The following is a 24,687-nucleotide window of genomic DNA, read 5'->3' as shown; positions in this document are numbered from 1 at the left end:
CTGGCGCTGGATATGTAAAGTCAAGCGCTGGAGATGTAAAGTCAAGCACTGGAGATGTAAAGTCAAGCGCTGGAGATGTAAAGAGAGACCTTATGACATATTGAATCAAATTTATGCATGAATGATTAAATGATGGCCCTTCATTGATTTTATAATTTTGGTGCCGATCGGAAATCAAAGATGGCCACCACAGCCGAACATAGTTTAACATATAACCCTATGGAAAAAGCAGGCAAAAAAAAATTTCTACGGAGAAATCGTTTGACATATTGATTCCAGTTTAGGCCATGGCAAGACAAAATATACCAATGTTTCCTATTTCCCTACCTACCCTTATTGTTATCCCCTACCCTAAACATTTTATTGCAGTTTTTCAAGAAGCACTGTAAAAAAGGAATATCTTTCTTAATTCATGTATAAATAAGTAAAATGTTTCAGAAAAATTAAATAGTTTGCCTTTACATCTCCAGCGCTTGATTTTACATCTCCAGCGCTAGACTTTGCATATCTCCAGCGCTAGATTTTACACATCTCCAGCGCTAGACTTTACATCCCCAGCGCCAGACTTTACATCTCTAGCGCTAGATTTTACACATCTCCAGCGCAAGACTTTACATCTTCAGCGCTTAACTTTACATCTCCAGCGCTAGACTTTACATCGTCAGCGCTGGACTTTACATCTCTTACGCTAGACTTTACATCTCCAGCGGTAGACCTTACACATTTTCAGCGCAGGACTTTAAAAGACACTTTATAATCTGTGTGAGACCAACAGGGCTCCGTATATTTCAGACACAGACACATCAAACAGACCAACCAACTCGTGGTGGTGTAAATATAATTTACGTAGTATCTTTTTTATCTTTGCTCCTCATAACTCTAATGGAGCAGTTTCTGCGTAAGGTGCAAACTCCTGTTTATGAAGTTTGTATGTGAATTTCAATTATTTACGACTTGTCTCGGTAATTTGTACGTTCACAATTTGAATATTTATGTTTGATGTTTTTTTTATGGTTTCTGTTTGATAATCTGCTGTCTTATCGATTGTAGTCAAAATAATCATTAAATTGTTGTAACTTTGTTTTCCTCTTATAACTGATTTGTTTCCCTCGGTTAATTTCGTAACCCAGATTTGTTTTCTCTAAAACGAATAATGACTTTTGAACACCGGTATACCACTGTTGCCTTCATTGCTGATATATTTTTTTTCTCTTCAGAATTCAGTTTCTTTCTTCAAAACGTTGAGTCATTGTTTGTCCTCAATGCTCTCCAGCTTCGTACTTTATTCAGCCTTTTTAACTTTTGTATTGGAGTGACACTGATGAGTCTTTTTCAAATACAAATTTCAATTGTGGTATTTATGATGAGTTCAATTATAGTATGTTTTTAGAACACAATCATTATGTAAAATTGTTATTTAAGGGCTATAACTCTATAAAAGAGTGTCTTGGCAGTTTCGACTTTGTCGACAAATTTGTAGGTCTTGTCTTCCTAAACATGTTTTTTGTTTATAGTTTCTGTTTATCAGTCACAGATTTCGCTAACATGTTTAACTCCGCCACATTCTTTATGTATGTGTCTGTCCTATGTTATGAAACTGTAATTCAGTGGTTGTCGTTTGTTTATGTGTTACATAATTTGTTCGTTCATATTTTGTACATAAATCATGTCGTTCGTTTTCTCGTTTGAATTGTTTTACATTGTTATTTCTTGCCCTTTAATAGCTGACTATGCGGTATGGACTTTGCTCATTGCCGTACAGTGACCCATAGTTGTTAATTTCTGTTTCATTCGGTCTCTTATGGAGAGTTGTCTCATTGGCAATCATACCACATCTTTTTTTTTAAATATTAAATGAATTTCGATGGTTAAGGTGAACCAATAGTTCAAATGTTAAACAAAAGACAAATATTCTTTAGAATTACATCCAATTTTTCTCAAAAGTAAAAAAAAAATTATCAACTATGAAAATAAAGAGTCTACATTACTGTAAAAATGTCACCAAAAGTAGATAGAATAGAAAACCAATGGCAAAAATCTACAATAAAGAGCAGTAACACAAATAAGCAGTCTACCTGACATGTCATTTTACATATTGATAAAGGACCTTGTGCTGATATTTTTGTTCTGGTAACTTATTATTACTATCTAAAAATAAAACGAAACAAAAACGCAAAAAAAAAAGGCGTAAAAATATCATCATTGTTTAAAAACTTTAAGAAAAGATAAAAATATGGTCTTCCTTATTGATAATTTTTGCAATTTAAAGTTTTCGATATCTAATGAAATAAGCAAAATAATACGCAAAAATTACCAAATATAAAAACCCGTCACCGTTTTTCTATATTTAGACAAATGAACCATATTGTTTGACCCGAAGGATCAACGATCACCCATTTTTTGTTAAATCGAATAGAGCCGCTATCTCGTTTGAAAAATAAAAAGCTAAATAAAAAAAGTACCGAAATCCGGGGACATTTCATCACGGAAAGTATGTTATCAATTGGCAGAAGCAAAAGATGTTATCAAATGTACCAGGATTATAATTTAGTAAGCCAGACGCGCGTTTCGTCTACATTAGACTCATCAGTGACGCTAGCTAGCGCTCATATCAAAATATTTATTGAGCCAAACAGGTAAAAAATTGAAGAGCATTGAGAATCCAAAATTCCAAAAAATTATGCAAAATACGGCTAAGGTAACTTATGCCTTGGATAAGAAAATCCTTAATTTTTCGAAAAATTTAAAGTTCAGTAAGCAGGAAAGTAAAAATGACCACATTATTGATATTCATGTCAACTCCAAAGTGTTGACTACTGGGCTGGTGATACCCTCGGGTAACCAAAAGCTCAGACACAACAAACAAATGGATAACAACTGTAATATTTCTGAGTAGGTACAGGTATTTTCTTATGTAGAAAATGGTAGATTAAACCTAGTTTTACACATGATATAGCTAGCTAAATATGTCACTTGTATGATAGTCTCATTAAATTCCTTGATATTGAATGACTGATTGAAGTATTAGATAGGATAACGTGAATAGACCAAAACGACGGTTTAATTTATTTTTTTTAAATCTCCAAATTATATGGGACATTTTGAGTTTTACATTTTCTTTTGTTGTGAGGTCATAGATCACTGAAAGGTTATCTTATGAGTCAGTATCGGAATCAGTGTTATTCAAAACTCATTATAGGATTTTTCTTTCTACGCGATAACATACACTGAGATTCCCAAACGTATTAAACAGTTAAGCCAGCAGTTACTTAGACATTCTATATCAAATCTGATGGCACCATTCAACATATTAATTTATTTGTCTTTTGTGTAATATATTACTATATACAGAAAGAGCTTGAGAATAGTTCATAAAGGTAGACGTTAAATTACTGATGTTAAAAGTGATAATTTCTATTATATGGCGAAAATTAGTAATAGTGTCATGTAATCAATATATGAAAGAATGATGTCGGCTTCGGATGTGAGAACTCTTTTTAGAAGATTTGCAGAGTATACTACTTTTCATGGTGTAAACCGGATTATATCTAGTAAACTTATGATAGGAAGACTGGTATGGTTGTGTATTGTTATGACTAGTTTTTGTATGTGCATCAGACAAATTTATATACTCAGCATTCAATTTTCAAGGTATGTAACGTTTTTTAATTTATATTAACATACGAAAAAGTTTTGATAAATTGACAAGAATTGTGTATAACATGTCTTTTTTCGCTTATGTGAATAACAAAAATTATTCTCAGTAAAACTAAAAGAGAGATAAGATAAATTATGTTGAGGCTTATGGGTCTGACAAGCCTTTTTACGTTTTTTTTACGTTTTGATGTCAGTTGTCGATCATTTGTCATTTGTTTGATTTTTGATAACAATTCCTATCATATGTTATTTAGAAATAATAGCATAAACTTAGAACAAAAATATGATGTTATTAGTCAAACATACATATTCATTGATTTTGTTTGATTTTGATTGACTGTGATTGCTGTTTCTTAACCATTAACTTCCCCAAATATTTCAACACAAGTACTCAATGTACTTACACGGCTACTCTAATTCTGTAATATGACACCTCAAAACAATGAAATCAACACGTTATAATTTGAATGCGTCCGAAGCGCTTTTACCATCATAAGAAACGCTCAAAGTCAAATATTTGAACGCCAAGGCCGTAGATGAATTTAAAAAGTTGTTGAGTTTTATGACTAAAAGGACAAAAATATATATCCAAATTCGTCATTGGTCAACTTTGCTTATTACTTTGGAATTGAAAAAGGCAACATGAGTTTACTGATCATTTCAAATTTATAAACGGAAAAGTTTAGAAAGGTTCAGTTTTACACTTTGGGGTTTTCCTCCAATCTTCAGTATATTGCAGACATATCGAAAAATACAAATGAAATGTGTTTAAACAGATCGCATTCGATGATTCCTTTGATTATTTTTTTAACTGAAACAATGTGTATTTTTGTAAGTAAAAAACCTCAGCTTGTACCACCGTTATGCATAAATAATGATTTATCATTAGATCGTAGTCGTTGAAACGTGTCCTTTTGAAACCGAACATCTAAGGACTTCATTGAGATTCCTAAACGTTTGGATCCGACAAAACTTATAGTTTTAACAAGTTTGCTCAAGGAAATAATCATTCCTTTATATCATAATCGAAAAGAAGATCGATAACTGATGATAAAATTATTGATTTGCCTCTAGGACGAAACAAAAAGTGTTCAATGGTCAGAATTTTTATTTGTATCAGTCCTTAGAGTATAACATATATAAGTGCTAGATGTTGTCATTTAAATACTATTGAAGATTGCATAGCTAATGGTATATACAGACAACAATTAAATTGTCATTGTTGAAACAACTATGGAATCTTCATCGATCATGTTTAAAAAGAAAATCATGATTTTCTCCTGATATTTAAGTATCGCAACTAATCCTGATATTCTTATGGTATTTTGGTCACAAGTTTTATGATAATCAAATGTGAACTCCAATCATCAACATTATCCATGTCCCTCAAAGAATAAGAAGTTTTAAATCCGATCTAATGTTGTCAATATGTGGGCTTAAATCAACATTTTCTTTATATTCAAATGGGGAAATTGAGGTAAAAAATACCGAATCACCAATCAAACAATTATTTTTTTTATACTTATTTGAAGAATATGTTCCCAAAGTTTTGAGTTGTATGGTCACATAATGAAGAAAAGGATACATAGGCAGATGTGGTATTAGTGCCAATGAGACAACTCTCCATCGAAGTCACAATTATAAAAGTAAACCATTACATTTCAAGAGAGGGTCTTCAATGGAGCCTAGGCTTAAATCGAACAGCAAGCTATGAAGTGCCCCAAAATTACACACGAGTAAAGATATCAAACAGCATTATCTTGTTTTTTTCAAACCATCGTTAATGATAAAAACTACCACTGGATGTGCTGTTTTTTCTCCTTATCACCAATGTAATGATGTGCAATTTATATAATTCAGTAAACGAATTAACGTCACGAAAAACATAAAATAGTAGAAAATATTGTGAGAAAAATATATAGAGTTTTTTTCCTTAATTATAATAACATGTTTATCACCATTTAATTCCCATGCATTATTTAGGATGAAGCACCAATGTATAAATTGTACATACAGAGTTTCTTAAAATCTTAAGCATTTAATTCATAGTTTCCACTCTTTTTCTTTTCTTTTTCAACAAATTTAAATTAGCTAACTAACTCTGATCTTAGTTTAAAAGGCCAAATTTTGTAATAAATTTTGTTAACCAATATTTATTTTATGTTGTTTTTAATACATGTATCTCTTTACATTTTTTTTAACTCCCAGAACTCTGACAACCCCCTATATTATTTATCTAATTTCCACAAAGATATGACAGAACCTGTCCAGGAGCGGTTCTTTTTATCAAATAATCCCTCTTGAAAAGATGACTTTAAAGAACTCCCAATGAAAATAAAATGTTATTCTTCAATCAGATATTTACGATTAACAAGGAGAGTAAAATTGTTGATGTATAGCATTCCAAAGAAATGGTCAAAGTACAAATAAATACAATCTTTCATACTTACTAGGTTCTATATATAATTGGTTAGCCAAAACTGATTCTTCAAAATACATGATATTGAAGATTATCCAATTATTGTTCATTTAGCATAATGCATTCTTAAACTTATTGAACGATCCTATTTCATAAATTGATAAAAAATAAAAGATACTCTGAAAAATTGGTTACTTTTGTTTTACAAAAGATGACTGTTAGTTGATCTTCTATATGATGACTTATCTTCAAGCCTAAAGCTAACATACCACATTAAGGGGGCTCGCGGGTATAATTTTTTTTTTCTAATATAGGATTTCCCTATATATTTTAAAAATGAACTTTATCTTTACACTAAATCCATTGGATGTTGAATGTGTACGGATTGATAGTTAAGTCTTAGTTGCATGATTTTTTTATTTGTTGTTAGTGGCTTTGAACTAGCTGTCAGATAACTGCAAGTACTCCCAGATCTGTTCATTGTGTCTTTTTGTGTCGGGATGTATAAGTACCGGGCCACGTCCACTTGTATTTTTGTCTGATGAGTTAAGCCTTTTTCAACTGATTTTTATAGTTCGTTCTTATGTTGTACTGTTATACCACTGTCCCAGGTTAAGGGGAGGGTTGGGATCCCGCTAACATGTTTAACCCCTCCACATTATTTATGTATGTGCCTGTTCCAAGTCAGGAGCCTGTAATTCAGTGGTTGTCGTTTGTTTTTGTGTTACATATTTGTTTTTCGTTCATTTTTTTTACATAAATAAGGCCGTTAGTTTTCTCGTTTGAATTGTTTTACATTGTTTTATCGGGGCCTTTTATAGCTGACTATGCGGTATGGGCTCTGCTCATTGTTGAAGGCGGTACGGTGACCTATAGTTGTTAATGTCTGTGTCATTTTGGTCTTTTGTGGATAGTTGCTTCATTGCCAATCATACCACATCTTCTTTTTTATATTTATCATATACTTAATAGAAAAATTAAATAAAAAATGGTGTCAACGTTCATTTAAACTTCCGAAAGAAGCATACATTTTTGTTAATATCCTTTTTTTTCTGTTGAACTAATAGGAGAAATGTGAGTAATATCGAAATAAAATAGAACTAAATTACGGAAATTGCTTAATTTTTAGAATTATTTAGTTCATGTACAGCTTATTTGAAAACAATAATAAAAATATTGGTCACCAATTAGTTAAAAAAAATATGTCAATTTTTATGCCACAAAATGGCATTTTTCCACCAAAGGGAGATAATTTGGTCCTTTTTCAATGATATAAACACTTTTAAAGTCATCTGGGGCCAAACCGAATCGATTTTGTTGGGTAATTTTTGTACCATATCATAATTACTAATAGTGTAATAAATAATATTTGTAATGAAAAAATGAATATTTATTTATTTTTCTTAAATTGTTGTACCCGCGAGCCTCCTTAAGCTATAATCAAGGATTACGTGTATAAAATTACATTAAAAAAAAACTTAAATATCATTTAATACATTTGAACCAAGGCGTGAAGTCATATGCATCTGCCCAAAGATTCATATAACTATATATATTTAATTGTGTATCTCGTACAATTGAGTACTATTAGTGTGAAGTGTGTTCACAATCAATGTTCAGTCTTTGTGTCAATTTCAGCTGACATTGAAATCACAATCTGGGTCGAATGTCGTGGATCCAAGCTTATACGTATCTAGCAAAATATGTATAGTTTAGGCATTTTACTGTCAATCAGCTAAACTAAAACTTGTAGTCAATGTAAACGGAGTAATTCTCTTCAAATGTTATAAATGGAGCTTTGTCGTTACTCACATTTTCAAAAAGACCATTTATTATTAACTCAATCTACAAGAAATAGTGATACATGTAACACGCAAAGTTAAAATATTTTTTTTCAATATCATGACCATTTACCTGACTTCATCATGCTTTTGAACTTTGGACCTCAAAGAATTTGTCTTTACCACTGACGTTTAATAGGATGCAATGTGATTTCATTTCACTAAGGCAAAAGCAAATAATCAAAGACATTCATTAACGTGTAATGGAATCGATTTTGTCACAATTGACTGAAACATCCTGAGAATTAAGCAGATAGATGAAAAAAGAAAACAAATTAATAACTTTTACGGTTTCAGATATTTCTCAATAATAAGAGCAATACTATACGGGGATATAACTTCTAAATTAAAATGAGTTATGTTACAATGTTAAAGTTTGAAGTTTTTTTGTTAATTTGTGACAAAAAAAAGAAAATTGAAAGGTCTATCCATCTATCCATGGAAATGTCCTGCAATATTCAGTAAGTTAGTGTATACTAATGCATGTCAATCGTACACTCATATGTATGTATTTAGCGAGAGTGCACAAATATGTGTCACACTCCCAAATATGTCCTTCCCCCCAAATGTGCCCGATTCCCCAAACGTGTCTATTCTCCCCAAACGTGTCCGTAATATCCATTATATTCCCCAAACGTGTCCAATTTTAGAACCCCCAACCGTGTCCAATAATTGTTAATCGCCAAAACGTGTCCACTATTACACGCCAGAACGTCTCACGTCGTTTATCGCTAATACATGTGTGTCCTAAATGAAATCGATAACGTTTACGGCAATTCTATTAAGAGGGAAGCAAATGATGAGGTAGCCATTTATTAGCATTAGTTTGTTCAATGCCTGTTGTTAATGATTATCATAATTACAAATTTAATCTGTATCATATGAATTAAATTTTGACTGAAATTAGTTATTGTCCAGTTGCAAGTATTTTATGATCATTAATAGCGAACATACAAAAAATTAAAGGTAGTTGAATTAATTGTTTACTGTGTAAATTATTTGTGTATTATAAACTCCGGTGATGTCTTTTATATCAATCCGACGGCGATCGTTCAGCAAAATTCACTTCCATTTATTCAACAGTTTTTATATTTTAAAAGCTCTTCAAATCATAATTGTTATTCAGTTTTTTTTTAATAAATTTTAGGTTTCGAGCGTCACTTAAGACACACGATTAAACATAACGTCCAGTGCCAAATATTTCATGCATTATTTGATTGACATCATGTTAAAAATTTAGATAGGTTCTCCAAATGTATTATTATACCGAGAGCCAGTCCACATTTGTCAAAACTGGTATCACGCAGTATTTTGATTTTTGACAAATGTATCCTCTGAAATTGTTTAGTAAAACTTCCTGGACGATATGACCAGCTATAAATATTACAATAAAGGAGATATCATTGATTACAGAAACAATCCTGCTATGAACACAGGGACTGCTGTTTTTAGTAGCGGTTTCTAGCGAAGAGGTGTAGTAATACAAATAGATAAGTGTCCTAGACGAGGCATTTTTTACACTGTTAAAGATGATATAACAGACTTCTGTTTTCAAATAAACAGACACTAGATAAAAATGGCACAATGAAAATGTATTGCAAATTAAATTTGTACTGTTTCTATTAACTTTAGACTGTTGATTGCGTATTTCAAGTTTCAAGTATGTCATGCATATTTAGAGAGAACATACAAGTTTTAATGTTTTAAAATTTTACAGTTGTAGTGTATAAATTAACTTTAAACTGTTGATTGCGTATTGTCCAGTTGCAAATATTTCATGCATATTTAGAGAGAACATACAAGTTTTAATGATTTTACATTTCTAGTGTATAAACTTTAGACTGTTGATTGCGTATTTTCCAATTGTTTCATGCATATTGACAGAAAAGAAAATTAAGTTCTAATGCGCAGAGAAAGGGACATTTTGACCAAGTATACTATGTACAGTTTATATAAACATGTTTGCTTACATACGACATAGCCGAAATGACGCCCCCACTTTTACCCAGCTTATACTGCCGGATTAAAAAAGACCTTACGATTTATCTTTATTTCTAATGAAATGGTAAAATTATTATACATTAATGAAATAGCAATAACCAAATAACGCTTGATATGGACACGTTTGGGGATTGGACACGTTTGGGGGTTAGTTGCAAAATGGACACGTTTGGGCGCCCATACATGTTTTGGTTTCAGTGACGTCAATATGGACACGTTTGGGCAAATCGGACACGTTTGGGGGGGGGGGGGGAGGACACGTTTCTGAGTGTTACATATGTACCAAAGGCAGGGGTGTAGGAGTAATTTCAAGCATTTCCATTATCAACTTTTGGGTAAAAACAACAGCATAGGTAAATCTGTAAAAAATAGGGGTACAGCAGTTAAAATGGTGTTAAAATCTTAATCAAGAAACTTGAAATTTACTTCTGTCATTGTAGTTACAAGATAAATAGAAAGGTGTCAACTCTCAATGCAGATCCTTATTTTCCATCAATATCATTTTGCGACTTGAATCCACTGAGCCATAGAAAGATAGAAGCATACAAAGATGATGTCGAACTAGCGACCCATTTAATAAAAATAATAAAAAGAAACCAAGCTGCAGTTGATGGATTAAAAAATGGAACTGTTGATATACGTAATGTATGTGTTTTAATAATTATATATCAATTAAGAATTGAATGCTTCTTTTTGTAAATTTATTGGAGTGTAAAAGCGTTGACCGAAGTACATTTTGTATGAAGCGCGGACGAGCTTCATTCTAAAAATGTACGCACGGTCAACGCTTTAACAACCCTATAGAGTTACAAAAAGAAGCATTCAATACTTATAATTACATTTTTTAGCTATGTTCATGAAAACACGAATTTTATATATTTTATTATTTAATTCACCTGTGCACTTTATTGTTGGAGGACGTGTTATCATGAGTGAAAAGTTGTATTGAGCAATGCAACTGCTTACGGAATAACACGTGATGTGAAGTTAGCCAATCAGAATACAATATTATAATGAAACATACATCTAATGTAATTATTACCCAATACAACACATCATTCTGCATGTTCTGAACATGTATTACATATTTGCCACTGAATGATAAGTATTAAACAAATCAACTAATCAGCAAAACAATGAATATGAAAAACTATAAATATATATAAAAGATTTAATGGGAAAGGCTTTTTATTTAGTATGTTTAGTTTCGTTTTTTATCATCTTTTATCTGATTATCGTAGGTATTGAGATAACCTATTTACTTTACATGCATCATATGGTGTGTTATTCTATTACTGTATCCCTGTACAAACTGGAGAATGTTATCTCTTTATAAAACTCCTCAGACATATATATCAAGCTAAAAATTGGTCACACTGACTTTGTGTTGTGCCTATAAAATATACGTCTAATTCGAAACAATTAGCACATTAACACATAAATGCTTTGTAAATCGATGATGTATTTTGTTTTTGTGGCAATGGTCTAGGTATTCGTACTGTTGAACTTCATGTAATAATAGTGATGAAAACATTTCACATAACAAATGTTCACATAAAACTTGTTAACACTTTCTACAGGCTTTTTATTTTTAGTTAAGCTCTTTAGTTGATATATATTAACATAATGAAATTCCTGTACCAAGTCAGAGATATGACCGTTGGTTTCAATTCGTGTGATATGTTAGAGTTTTTAATTAGCCTTTTGATAATGTACTTTCAGTTTTGAATTTTAATTGGATTTTAGTATTTAGAGGTTGTTTTTTTTATCTTTTGGTCAGATGTCATTGTCCGAATAACACACGATCTTGTAATGGTCGTAAACATATATAACTCAATTAGCTTCAAGATTATTGGATATACACTACATTCTTTAAAATTATGAGCCTCACTTCTTATGTCTAAAGTTGTAGAGTGGTTAAAGCAGAAAAGGAATCATTTACTTTAGGTTTGACATCATAGTTTTTACGTGCTGTCAATAAAGAATAGTATTGAAGCTCCTATTGTATTCATGCAATATTTTGATTAACGTTATACATGTTTTCCTTTGATCTCTGTATTTGTTTTAGTTTTTGGATAAGTGAGGGTGATGGGGTTTAAGAAATCCATATTAGTAGTAAATTATCTTTTGTAACTAAATCACTGTATATACAGTACATTTAGAGACTTACTACGACGATAGTCGGACTTCTTACATGTCCGTCATCTCATCTCGGACATTTCGGACATATGTCCGACAGTCATAAATCAATTATTTGTCAGGTACAGCTACCTACATGACCCCTTTCATCCTTAACCGACACTAAAGACCAGCACGTGCTAATCGATCTGTTACGGTTGAACGCTTTTTATCTACCTGTGTAAATCAGGTAATGGTTTTTAAACATGATCATTATTTCATTCTGATGTAATTGACGGAAAATGATATAGATGTATTGTACAATGTAACTTTATTACAATATATTTTAGCTTTGTCGTGTGAGATAATTTGTTTTTCTTTTTTTCTGTTGGTAACACTTTTAATTGTTTTCCATCTTGATTTTTTTTATATATAATTTGTACTCTTTAACTTCATGAACTAAATGTACTTAATGTCTTTTTACGTTTTATACCAATAATAAAGTCGATTTTGTTTTGCCTATTAATATTTTTGAAAGAACACAATAAATTATGTCCATGAAGTCTATTATTCATGAATAAGCCACACTCTATTAACTATAACCGTGGGAAAATTACGGCAATAAATATATTAAGAATTCGACATATTTATGTCAATTAAAAAGACGATTTAAAAACATTACTTTCGTGGTCTATAAATCTTTTGCTGGTCCTTGAATTTTACGATTGCATACCATGCATATATTATAATAAAACCAAGGTGTTCAATTGACACAGATGTCGATTCCCACACAATTAATTTTATGACCGGATGTAGAACAGAAACATCGTAGTATTGTAATCCTATAATAAATAGGTCAATTTATTTTCATACAATGTGTACCGGTAATGTTCTGGAATTATGCTTCTGATCAAAATAATAGTTATATTGATAAGTTGTACATGTTTTGTATCGTTTTCTTTGTAGATTAAAAAGCAGAATTTAATTGGTCTTTTTTGTATTTTTTTTTTCTTCTTCTCGGAATTACAAGGTTGTGTGAATAATTTTATTTTGGTTTTCGTTTCAATTGATTCAAAATGTAGAATGGTAAGAGTATGGATGAGAATATGATTTTTTCGGGCACCAAAATTCGTAATCAAAACCAACGGAAAAACCGTAATTGTCAACACCAACATTAAAGATATTAAAACTTGTCCTGAATATACAAAACTTGCCACTGGACGTCAAACAATCATCTATCATTTAACAAAGTCTATATTTTATCAACTAGATTAATACGATGTATGGTTGTATCATAATTTATTTTACCTCAAAAATTCAAATATTTAATCAACAATATTAAAATATTAAGATAACACAATAAAAAATCATCAATTGTCATCAATACACAAATGTCATTTACTTCTTCTGTTGGATGGGACGACGTAGAAACTGGTTGATTTTCTCAATCACCATAGCGGTGTATGCTGAATCTAAAGTCACACTTGGATAGAATGCAGTTACATATCGTCGTAGATATTGTTTTCTGGTGTCGTCTAGTGGTCTTTTGTTCAACTTTCCACCGCCTCTATAGGAAAAATACACCCTAAGGTTGTCTGCAGTAAAGAGTTCTTGAAACAAATACTTTAATAACGAAACGGCAAAAGCTCCAGGTGTGGTCGAGCTGCTTGCTGCTTGGTTTAGGTCATTTTCTGACAGACGAACTCCCTCGGGAATGTCCGCGAATAGGTGCATGGGTACGGATCTTACTGTTGTGGGTACTGTTGGAGTTGTAGGAAGAAATAAAGGCATGACTGGTGGAATAGAAGGAGTAGCTGGTGTATCTGGTCTTTCATCTCTAGTAGGAGTATCAAAGTCTGGGAGCTGGCGTTGGTGGAAAGTTGGAGTTCTTGGCGTAGTTGGAGTAGGAGGTGCTGTCAAACGGAATGATTGCTGTCTTTGCATGGCCACCAGGTAGTCGATTTTCTGATTTTGCGAAAGAATAATACGTTCCATCTCTGTCTGCCTTGCGTTGTATATTTCCAACTGTTTATAAATAGCGGCTAGAGTTTTCTGTATAGTAAATGCAGTTGGTTCTGCTTCTGTTGGAGTAGGTGTTGGTACAATTGGTGAAGTTGGAGAGTCTGGAGAGAAGATCTAACAATTCCAATCTGCAACAACTTCATTGATCACATCTATAAGGTTCTACCAGTAGCAGTTGTAACAGGTGGAAGAGCTACAGGAGATTTACCCAGGAAAATTTTTCCAGAAAGATCGAGTGGCAAGTCCTTACAGTATTTCAACAGAAAACTCCAGACACCAGAATACCAAGTTAAGATTGCAAGTTTAAAGTTGAAATAAAGACGACGTTTTATTGCTATACAAAACAGTCCTTTTAAGGGCTACACAAAATTTTCAAAAAGAGTCTGAATGTTGTACATCAATCAATAAAAACCAATTTAGCTCTACTCCATTTCCTCTCTTCTTGTTAACTTCTCTCATGTATGGCTAATTTTATAAAATATACAAATTTTGGCTAAAAGTGTGATGTAATATATTTTTTGTAGCTAATAAATTCTTTTTTAAATCGATGACTAATGAACACACTCAATTGATTCGATTCAAATATTTATTGTCATATAAACTCTTTCACCAATAAGTTTTTGACAAAATATATGAATGCAAAAAGCATATTCAAAATACAAATATATTTTGTGAATCTCCACAAACGCCGTTTATTTGATAAATATTTTATTTTAAATAACGTTTGTCAGTTTTAAATTATTTTATTAATTTTATACAACTCATATATAAACATGACAACATACAATCAATTTCTTGTCATTAAATAACATTTCATATTATAAGTATTCTATAACAAGTCCGTGAATTACGGCTTATCAGGTGCAAATCAAAATTTAATCATGCATTATAATCTAATAAACGTAAATTTTTTGACACGATGCAAACAAATTCGTAATTATATAATTAAATTAAATTAATCAGTAATAATTATTAATTCATAAAATGAACTTGACCTCATTCATTTTATAAAAGATGTTTTCTAGCTGACAACAATTTACAAAATCCTGCCGACAGCACGAGCTAATATTGGCGGTAAAATACTTAACGGTAAACACTAGTTATATCAATGGGTCCGATTGCCAGGGTCAAATAAGTGTATTGATTGATGAAAAACTAAAATGATAAGGCTCTTACGGGTATGGAGATGTGGGAATTAATTTTTTTTACAACTTATTTATTTCCCCGATTTTGAAAAATGATTCAGTTAGTAGGATTGAACAATTTGGATGTGTATTTAAAATGTTTCTTTTTTAGAAATTTTTTATGCATTCACAAAAAATAATTATCCTTTTCTGTTTATTCAGCCGTAAATTCTTTCATAAAATGGTTCCGCTGATCTAGGTCAAATTCCAGTGATTGACATGAGAAAATAAACGCAGAGGCTCTTACGGGGAATATGAAATCGGAAGAAAAATTAGTTTATAGTTTAAAACTGATTAATTTCCAAAGTTTTCAGTGAATAACAATTGTTTTGTAAATGACATATCTAGCATGATGAAATATCTAACTAAGCTGAAATAAACAATTTCAATGTTCATATTTTAGCTAATAAGTAAAAACTGAAATATTTTTATCCGTAATTTCATTCATTAAAACGGTGAAATATGTTACAGGATGCTATCGTTCATTAATCTATAAAATGTATAGGTAAGATTACAAATTTATCAATCACAGCTACAGATTAATTTACGACCTTCCAACAAGGTATTACACAGGTACATCACTGCAGGGGTAATTACAGTCCGGCGGATGTCCGACTTGTCTGTCTTCTTGTCCCATTGGGACATATATAGGAGCAAGACTTAAAATGTACTGTACTTTAGGCAAAAGTAGCTAGTTTGAAGGAACCATTAGTTCATCAAGTATATGACTTTAGTTAATATTCTTTATACTTCAAAGTGTCACTGGAAATAAAACAAACTAAATCTATATCGCGCGTTGCTTGTACAAAATAAGGCAAATCAGTGGCACCATTGCTCAATTCTATGATTTCGACAATGATATTCATTGTTTAATCATTATGTGTACTATTATTTGTGTAGTAGCAGTTTTTGTTAGTTATTGTTGTGTTTTTTTGTCATTTCTTGTTTGTTTGTTTTTAGAAATTACATGCAGAAGAAGAAAAATTACAAAAATAGTAAAACTCGAGGAAAATTTAAAAAGAAAAGATGGCAAATGGCAAAATCAAAAGCTAATACAAATAGAAAACAAATGTTATATTCCTGACTCGGTACAGGCATTTTTTATGTAGAAAATGGTGCACTTAACCTGGTTTAAAAGCTAGCTTAACCTCTCACGTCCTTTAAATCTTCATCAAATTCTATTAAATTGACAACGATGTGTGAACAAAACAAACAGACATTATAGTAAAAATGTCAAAATTAGGAGTACCGCAGTGAACATTATGTTACAATCGTAATCATTATAAAAACAAACACATCTGTAACAAGCGCAATATAAAACAAATATACACAAATTTACCTTGGTACAAAACACAATGACGGAATGTTTAATTACACAGCCACGCCATAAATGCATCAAAGAAACTTAAAAAAAGACATACTCGGTATAGACAAATCACATTAGCAAAAATGAAAGAAGAATGCAAAATAGTTTTACAAAAACACAAGCAATCAGAACTAAATAAGAAAGAAAATGCGATGATTGTTGTAAAAAGACAAACACAACAATTGGTATGATTTATCAAAATTGAACAAGATTACAATTATATTTTGTCACGAATAAGAATATATCCTTTATCCATTACGTCAATTCTTTTACAGATGCTCTTATCAAATTAAATTTATCAAAGGTATTATAATATTTAAAGGTCATATTCATTAATGCCAAATTAGATCAAAGCATTGTCATGACAGTAGTTTTCCGTTTGCGTAATTTATTTAATAGGGAAATCTTAATTGGGCTATGTATATGCGCACTTATTACTGTTCACATAAATAAAGAAGAAACTGCGATATAATCAACGAAAAACTGACAAGTTTATGTAACAAACAAATCATATAAACGTCATATGACGAATTTTATTATTATAGACAACAACAAGAAAAACGTTGTCTATATCTTATCAAGCTGTTAATCAACACATATATGGACAAGTAATAGTAGACAATTAGAGAGTCCATATCTACAGTAACCAAAAATTATATGTCATTTTTACCCATTTTACTCAAAGACAGAAAAAGCATATACAATTGATCGTGATCATTTATATACGCTTCCTTTATTCATTTAGAAGGGGAAAAGCTTTCGCGTTAAATATTCAATTTTTGATTAAAATGAGGGTAGCAAGGTGTTTTCATATTCATTTTGCAAGTATGGTTCGTCGTTCGTACGATCTGTTTAGTGATCAAAATAATTGTTTATATAAGAAATTTAATGCGTTTAATTACTTTTAATATAGAATCGACTATAAAGAAATCTTATTAGATGATTTGTCATTGTTGACGCTTCTAGAAATAAAAATCAATTTTAAATTAAGGAGTTTAGATTGTATAGCTTACTTAAGGCTTTTAAAAACTTTACATTACATATTTATCGTTGTTAGTTATTCAAAATGATTAACGAAATTTGATCAGAAAACAACGTAGTTTGCCTTTTAAGTATGATATAAGTGCACACAAGCTACTTCAATGCCGTATGGAAGTAATAATGCTAAACGTGTCAGGATCTCAAAAACAATCCCCTTTTGCATAGTGTTTTTTGTTTATTCCAGGTCGTTTAAACAATGGAATGAAAATCTATTGTTGGGGATCGGATAGGTTGTTTTGTTGTATTTTTTGTTTGTTTTTTTTTGGTTTTTTTTTTGGTTTTTTTTTTTGGGGGGGGGGGAGGTCTCTAGATATTGATTATTATAATAAAAATATAAATATTTGACATATTTGTACATCTCTACTCGATTTCCGTGGTATTTGTAGACTTATGTGTGGTTTGATTTAATCAACGATGGTTTTATTTGACGGCGAATGGTTTGGGTTTCGAATTCATTTTTAAGGTAAAAAAGTATTGAAAAAAAAAAGATTTCAAAAGGAAACATTTGATAAAATGACGACATCCTCAAAAGGAGAAAATTAGAAATCAGTTAACCAAATCTTGTTGTTTAGTTCATTTTGTACTGTTTTTTTTTTTTTTGTTTGCTTTTAGCATTGATTTTCCTTCAAACGTCACTGATGTCTTTTTATACGATACACGATATAGTCGAACACAATGTGAGACCTGGTTCATTAAGAGTTTTTTTTTTCTACCATAACATACGTTACAGAGTAAATTTACCGTAAATGGTGGGTTTTGAAAAAATAAATTTGACAAATATGAATAAATGACATGTCAGAATACAGATACACCATCGCGCTTGCTAATTAAGTATACGAATCCCTGTTGATGGGATATCCAAGAGCGTGTGTTTTCCAATCATTAGTTCCTTAAAGAGGGTAACTGCTTGTATAGAAGTTTATATGCAAGAAGCTATATATTTTCGGTCGGATTCTTGCTGGGGAACTTGATGTCACCATTCTTTTTTTATTCATGTAGCTCAGTCTATCTTTTTTATGTATTGTTTTTGCAGATTAGTACGTATTTGTTTTTCGGATGTCGTGATTGGTTGTTCCTATTAGTTGTGGTTGTCCCTAGTTGATACCAAATTACTTGTATAAACTTGCATTTCCAATCATAATTTCTTTGATAGAGGGCTGCTGTTTCCAAGGCATTAATTATTGAACCAAGAGTTTTAAATGATGAAGTTGAAAATTTTAACAATCACGAGTTGGTTGAAAGTTATGTAATATCCGTCTCCCATTTGACGACAGATATTTTCCTCTTAACCATAATTCCATATCCTCCCCCCTCCGAATGATTCCTTTCACGGATCTGGCTATACTTTTTTAACATTTTGATTATAGCTCTTCACCTTTTATATTAGCTTTCAATTTCAAATGTTTTGGCCACAAGAATCACTGAAGAGACATGTATTGTCGAAATGTGCATCTGGTGCAGGAAAATTGGAACCGTTAATATTGTTTCTTACCGAGTTTGCCTTATCACCAGGTTTGTACTTAAAAGAGCCGAACAACCGGATGAAACAGGATCTGCATATCCGTTCGGAGTGCTTGCTACAACCACCGTTTTTGGTGGAGTTCGTGTTGCTTACTTGTCCGTTTTATATGTTATGTTTTGTTACTGTCGTTAGTTTTTTCGTCCTTTATTCGTTTGTTTCCATTGCATTGTCAATTTATTTCCAATTATGAATTTTGATATCACTTTGTTATCTATCGTCTCTGTGTGTCTTAATTTTGTTTACTTGATTTAACCATGGTATTAATAGTTGGACTACGTTGCCGTGGATAGTTACGTACCACTTCAGATCTTACCTTCTGTAAAAATAAAACAATTTGATGTTTGTTGTTGTATATGCATTTGACTATATTTCATATGACAATCACGTCGGCTTGCATGTTTTATGTAAATGCTAGCATTTGATTTATTTTATCTAAAAAGAAGTTTCAAAATTCACACATAACACCCATGTAAATGCTAGATTTTAAGTTTTCCTTTTATTTGCATTTCTTTGAAATATATATATATATATTTGTTTTGTATTTTACTTTATGCATCTTACCCAGACATTATTTAATAAAGACGACCTGCACAGTGAAGGTATGTATCAATACTAAAACTATTTTGTTTAAACATGTGTATTCTGTTGTTTTGTATTCTTTTGTTTTTACTTATTTCCCTTTTTTTCTATTGTTTTTTTTTTAGTATAACATATATAATTATAAATATTTTTTATGTTATCACATCATACATTTTGCATGCACTTTTGTTACTTCTCTGTAATCTTTGCAATTACATTGTTTTATAAAAATAAACCATATTTTACAGCAAAATCATATATATTGACTAATGAAAACAAAATGCCACATTGACATTATTGACATATTCTCCATACATTATGAAACAATCATATTTCATTAATGTGATTCGTTAAAATATAATATATTTAAATAAAAATATAGTACAATGAGACAACTCTTAACACTACACATTATGTCAAAGAGATTAACAATCATAGGATAGGTCAACCCGTCTTCAATAATGTGCAAATCTAATACCGTATCGATTTGTCAACTGTGTGCTTGAAATAAATTATTAAAAGAAAAAGATAACGGAATTATATGAGCCATCAAATTTATAATATATGCAATGATTTGTGCATATTTTCATTATAATTGCAAAATTGTGGTGCTTTTATAAATAAAAAATAATGGTATTATCTCTTTATAAATTCCATGCTAACGAAGAGCTTATCTAAATTAACATTCACCAGGAACACACACATCGACATATTTAAATGCCAAGAGTGTGTAAGAAACGAAACACTCAAATAGCAATATGACAAACTTAAGGAAACACCTAGAATAAAACCACATTCAACTACGATCAACTTTCTATAGATATAAGAAGATATTGTATGAGTGCCAATGAGACAACTCTCACAGTCACAGTTTTATCGTTATACTCCCTTTTGAGACTTGGATATTTATCACTGAATTTACTTTTCAAAGCAATATTGTAATCAAAACAAAAAGAATCTTTTCGGGACGAGCAATTCACTATCTTATTAAAAGAAACGCGAAATAAACAATTTAAAAGAAGACAATATAAAACCCTAATTTTCTCACTTTGACAGAGTATATTGTTGTTCTGACAATAAATGTAATGTTCATGATATAAACAAAATGATAATTGCTGGTTGCCGTGTAATAACTAGTTTTTTTTTTACTGCATTTGTAGAAATTGAACAACAGTTCCGGAGAGAAATGAATTATTTTGATATCAACATCACGAAGAAATCCGTGCGGAAGTTATCTCCGGACTTTAAGGAGTTCGTTTTAAGTTGCAAATATGACGGTGAATTGTGTAATGAAAGGTAAAAGTATACATAATATGTTTTTCATAACAACAAATATTGATTATGGTTGTAACACCTTACCTTTGCTTTTGATAGCGTTACTTTTACTTGAAAAATTTTATTCAAAATACAAAATCATGCAAAGCAAAACACACATAAAAGCAAGGTAGAGGCCCTTTTAATTGCTACTACATAGACCTTATCTGACCCCATGTCAAATGTGAACATACTGAGGGTTCAGTCCATATACCGTTATTTTCACATCAAACTGTACTAGTTGACGGAACTTTTGGATACACAGGTACTCCATATCTGTAAAACGAATAAGGATGTCCTCAAGATCGGTCAGAATATGTGTTCAACGTAGTTGTTATACAGCCAAGTCCGTTTTTCGAATTGTTTTAGTTTGTGCTTTGAAAAATTCAACATCTCATTAATTTCCGTTTCTTAAATTTAATCAGCAGCTTTGTCATATATATGTACTTCAATTCAGTCTCCATTCAAATGTATATCTACGTTAATTCCAATGTTTAAGAAGAACATATACATGTATGTCTATTTTTTATTGTAGCTCTTTTATGCCATTTTTCGATCCGTATTATGGCCAATGCTATAGGTTTCCTAGAAAACCGTTAGTAACAAAGCACGTTGGACAGTTATTTGGTAAGTATGGAACGTCGTAATAAAGTAAGAATATATTCACATCCTTCTACTGACACTGTTTCCAAAAAAAATACATCATCATAGTGTATATGACGACCGGAAGTTCCTGTTCAAATAACCTTCAATATAAATATCTATAAAATGATGTAGGATCAAACACATTTTTAACTGGGGGGATTAAATCATTTGCAATTTTAATTAACAATATTTGTTATATAGTCTACTATTTGCTTATGCAAAGAATCTAAATAAAAAACAAACAAAAAACATCATATGCATCAAAACTACATTTTCCTGATATATTATTGAAATTTAAAAGATCTTAAAAGGGTATAAGAAACGGAATTATCGACTTACTTAAACCCTTTTTATCCCGATATCCATGCATCTGTATTGCACATAAAGAGATCAAAATGAAGGATACGAAAATAGTTTCGGAAACATGACTAATCGAAATGTAAACCAAGGGGGAAAAACTAACGAACCAATCAAATTTTTAGCTATTTGTAAATATGTAAATCATATAAGAATCATAGTGCATTATCATACTACTATACTGTATTTATAACTTTGGAATACTTTTACTAATGTTGTGTCACAAAAGACATATTTTAATAGTACACTATCTTCACGATTGAACTTTACATTTACAGCAACAGTGGTCTTACGTAATTAAACAAGTTACGTCATAATGCAAATGAGTTTAAAAAAAAGTATAACGAAACTTTTGAAATCTATTGCAAATTTGAGAAGGGAAAGTTCATAAAAACTGACCATATAAACGGAACGTATGAAAAGTAACTGTATTATTCCTGACTTGGTACAGACAATTTTAAATACATAAGATATATACAAACATAACAAATAAAAAACTATAATTTTTTATTAAAAAAATTCTTGATTTAAAACAGGACTATAAATGTTATATGGGGAATATTATCATTTCTACTTTTCAACTTAAAATCTGTAATTCGCATAAACACAAGAGTATTTGAACCAGATCTAGATATCACCTATACCTGCCAAATACAGTAGAAATGAAATCTGGTATCGTATGGATGTACTGCAATTCACACACTCGGCATGCATATCAGGTAGGTCGCCATAGCTGAAATGCATTAGTTAGATGCATTATGGTTGACCTTGTACACTCAAAATGTAATTCATGTTATACTTTTACGTCGAAGGTGTATATGTTATGAATCTTAATTATTTACCATTTTTCCTAAAAGCATTCCAACTATTTCTGAATGTGAATCAGAGTGACTACATACCATACGTTGCTGATGACCCAGGTGTCGTTCTGTCTATACATGAAAATGGCTACAGACCATATTTACAAAGCAATGGCTTCTCAGTATCACCAGGATTTAAAACAGATATATCATTGTTTCAGGTCTGTTGCTTACATTTGATATATTATATACATGATGTTTTATTTTTGACGATGTATGTTTACACCTCATATAGAATAGCATTACGAAATAACAGAAAAGAAACATGCCCTAATGTGGGTCCCTTATAGCTTGTTGTTCGGTTGGGACCAAGGCTCCGTGTTGAAGGCCGTCAATGACCTATAATGGTTTACCTTTATAAATTGTTATTTGGATGGAGAGTTGTCTCATTGGCACTCACACCACATCTTCTTATATCAACCTAAACATATTTTAATGAATTAAATGGATGTGAAAAAGCTTTTTTGCCTAAGAATTTCTAGAATATCATGTTTTTTTTTCAGAATTAAATTCATTCGCAATATGTTTATGACCAGTATTCAATTACAAAAATGTTGTAATCAGTATCTTTATTTTAATCAAAGTTGTGAATTGATGACGAGTACTGCTAATTGTCAGTTTGTATGTTGATGAACAACACAGCTTCTGACACCAGCAAGACATTAAAAATACATCGTATAATGATAACATGACAACACCAACCGTAAGAGAGATGTATGCAATGGAACAAGCACGCCAAACGTAGGCTTTATTAATTGAAATTTATACATCACAGTGCAACTATATAATAACGTAGAACAACGGTAAAAATAGTGAGAGTAAGCTCGAAGTGCATTATTTGTCGATAATAAAATGTTATAATCGTATAACAAATCACAAGCGAAATGTAAAATAACCAAAACGTATCAACATTAATGTTACAATTCGTTTTGAATGAATTCGATTAAGGAATAACGCAGATTGCAGTTAGCCGATCAGAATAACGTATTATAATGAAACATACATCTAATGTTATTATTTAAAAATTAAAATCACAAAAACTCCGAGGAAAATGCAAAACCGGAAAGTCCCTTTCAAAATTTCAAAATCAAAAGTTCAAACTCTAAAAACGAACAGACAACAACTGCCATATTCCCGACTTGGTACGGCCATTTTCTAATACAAAAACTGGTGAGTTGGAAATGGTTTTATAGCCAACCGAACCTCTCAATCGTGTGACTGTCGAATAAAATGCCAATATATTGATAATGATGTGTAAGAAAACAAACAGACGTTATGGGTAAAAATGTCATACATCTCAAAAATGGGTTTTATATTATTTCTCTTTCACTAATTTTCTACCGATGTCACTGATTAGCCACGTTGCATTTTATTTCTTTTTGTCGTTTAATAGAAGAGAATGTTGAGGAAAAAGGAGGTATTTGGTAAAACAGATTTATGTGATGACAGCGGTGAATTTACCAACATTCAGGTAAAAACAAAATATTACTTGTTGATGAAACACACCAACAATCAAAAATACTAGGTAATAACGAGTTATTTTAATCGTTTTGCTTCCATAGATGTGTAAGCGGTTTTGTCTGTAATAGAGGTATTGTAATTCACGTAGCATAATGCAAGAACTCCATAAAAAGGATCGTCGTGACAGACATTTTAAGAGACATTAGAAAACAAAAGCTTTGGTGTTTTTCATAACGAATTCTCTCGATGTACATATTAAATTTAAAGACACAAAGAATGAATACATTTCGCAATATGGTC

At 31.1% G+C, this 24,687-nt stretch overlaps 1 protein-coding gene across 1 annotated transcript in view; it reads left to right on the top strand.

Annotated features, from left to right (window-relative positions):
- LOC143074453 (epithelial sodium channel subunit beta-like) overlaps nucleotides 1-24,687 on the top strand; it is a 45,226-nt gene that overhangs the window by 5,432 nt on the left and 15,107 nt on the right. The window contains exons 2-7 of the mRNA XM_076249905.1: nucleotides 10,359-10,563; nucleotides 19,737-19,770; nucleotides 20,911-21,046; nucleotides 21,600-21,691; nucleotides 22,924-23,087; nucleotides 24,320-24,397. Of these exons, the coding sequence (XP_076106020.1) occupies nucleotides 20,937-21,046; nucleotides 21,600-21,691; nucleotides 22,924-23,087; nucleotides 24,320-24,397 (444 nt within the window). The 5' untranslated portion in view covers nucleotides 10,359-10,563; nucleotides 19,737-19,770; nucleotides 20,911-20,936. The remainder of the gene's footprint in view (nucleotides 1-10,358; nucleotides 10,564-19,736; nucleotides 19,771-20,910; nucleotides 21,047-21,599; nucleotides 21,692-22,923; nucleotides 23,088-24,319; nucleotides 24,398-24,687) is intronic.

This window comes from Mytilus galloprovincialis, chromosome 5 (assembly GCF_965363235.1).
Source record: "Mytilus galloprovincialis chromosome 5, xbMytGall1.hap1.1, whole genome shotgun sequence".
NCBI classification, from domain to species: domain Eukaryota; kingdom Metazoa; phylum Mollusca; class Bivalvia; order Mytilida; family Mytilidae; genus Mytilus; species Mytilus galloprovincialis.
Note: the sequence above shows the minus strand (reverse complement) of the source record. Positions and strands in the feature narration are given on the sequence as shown.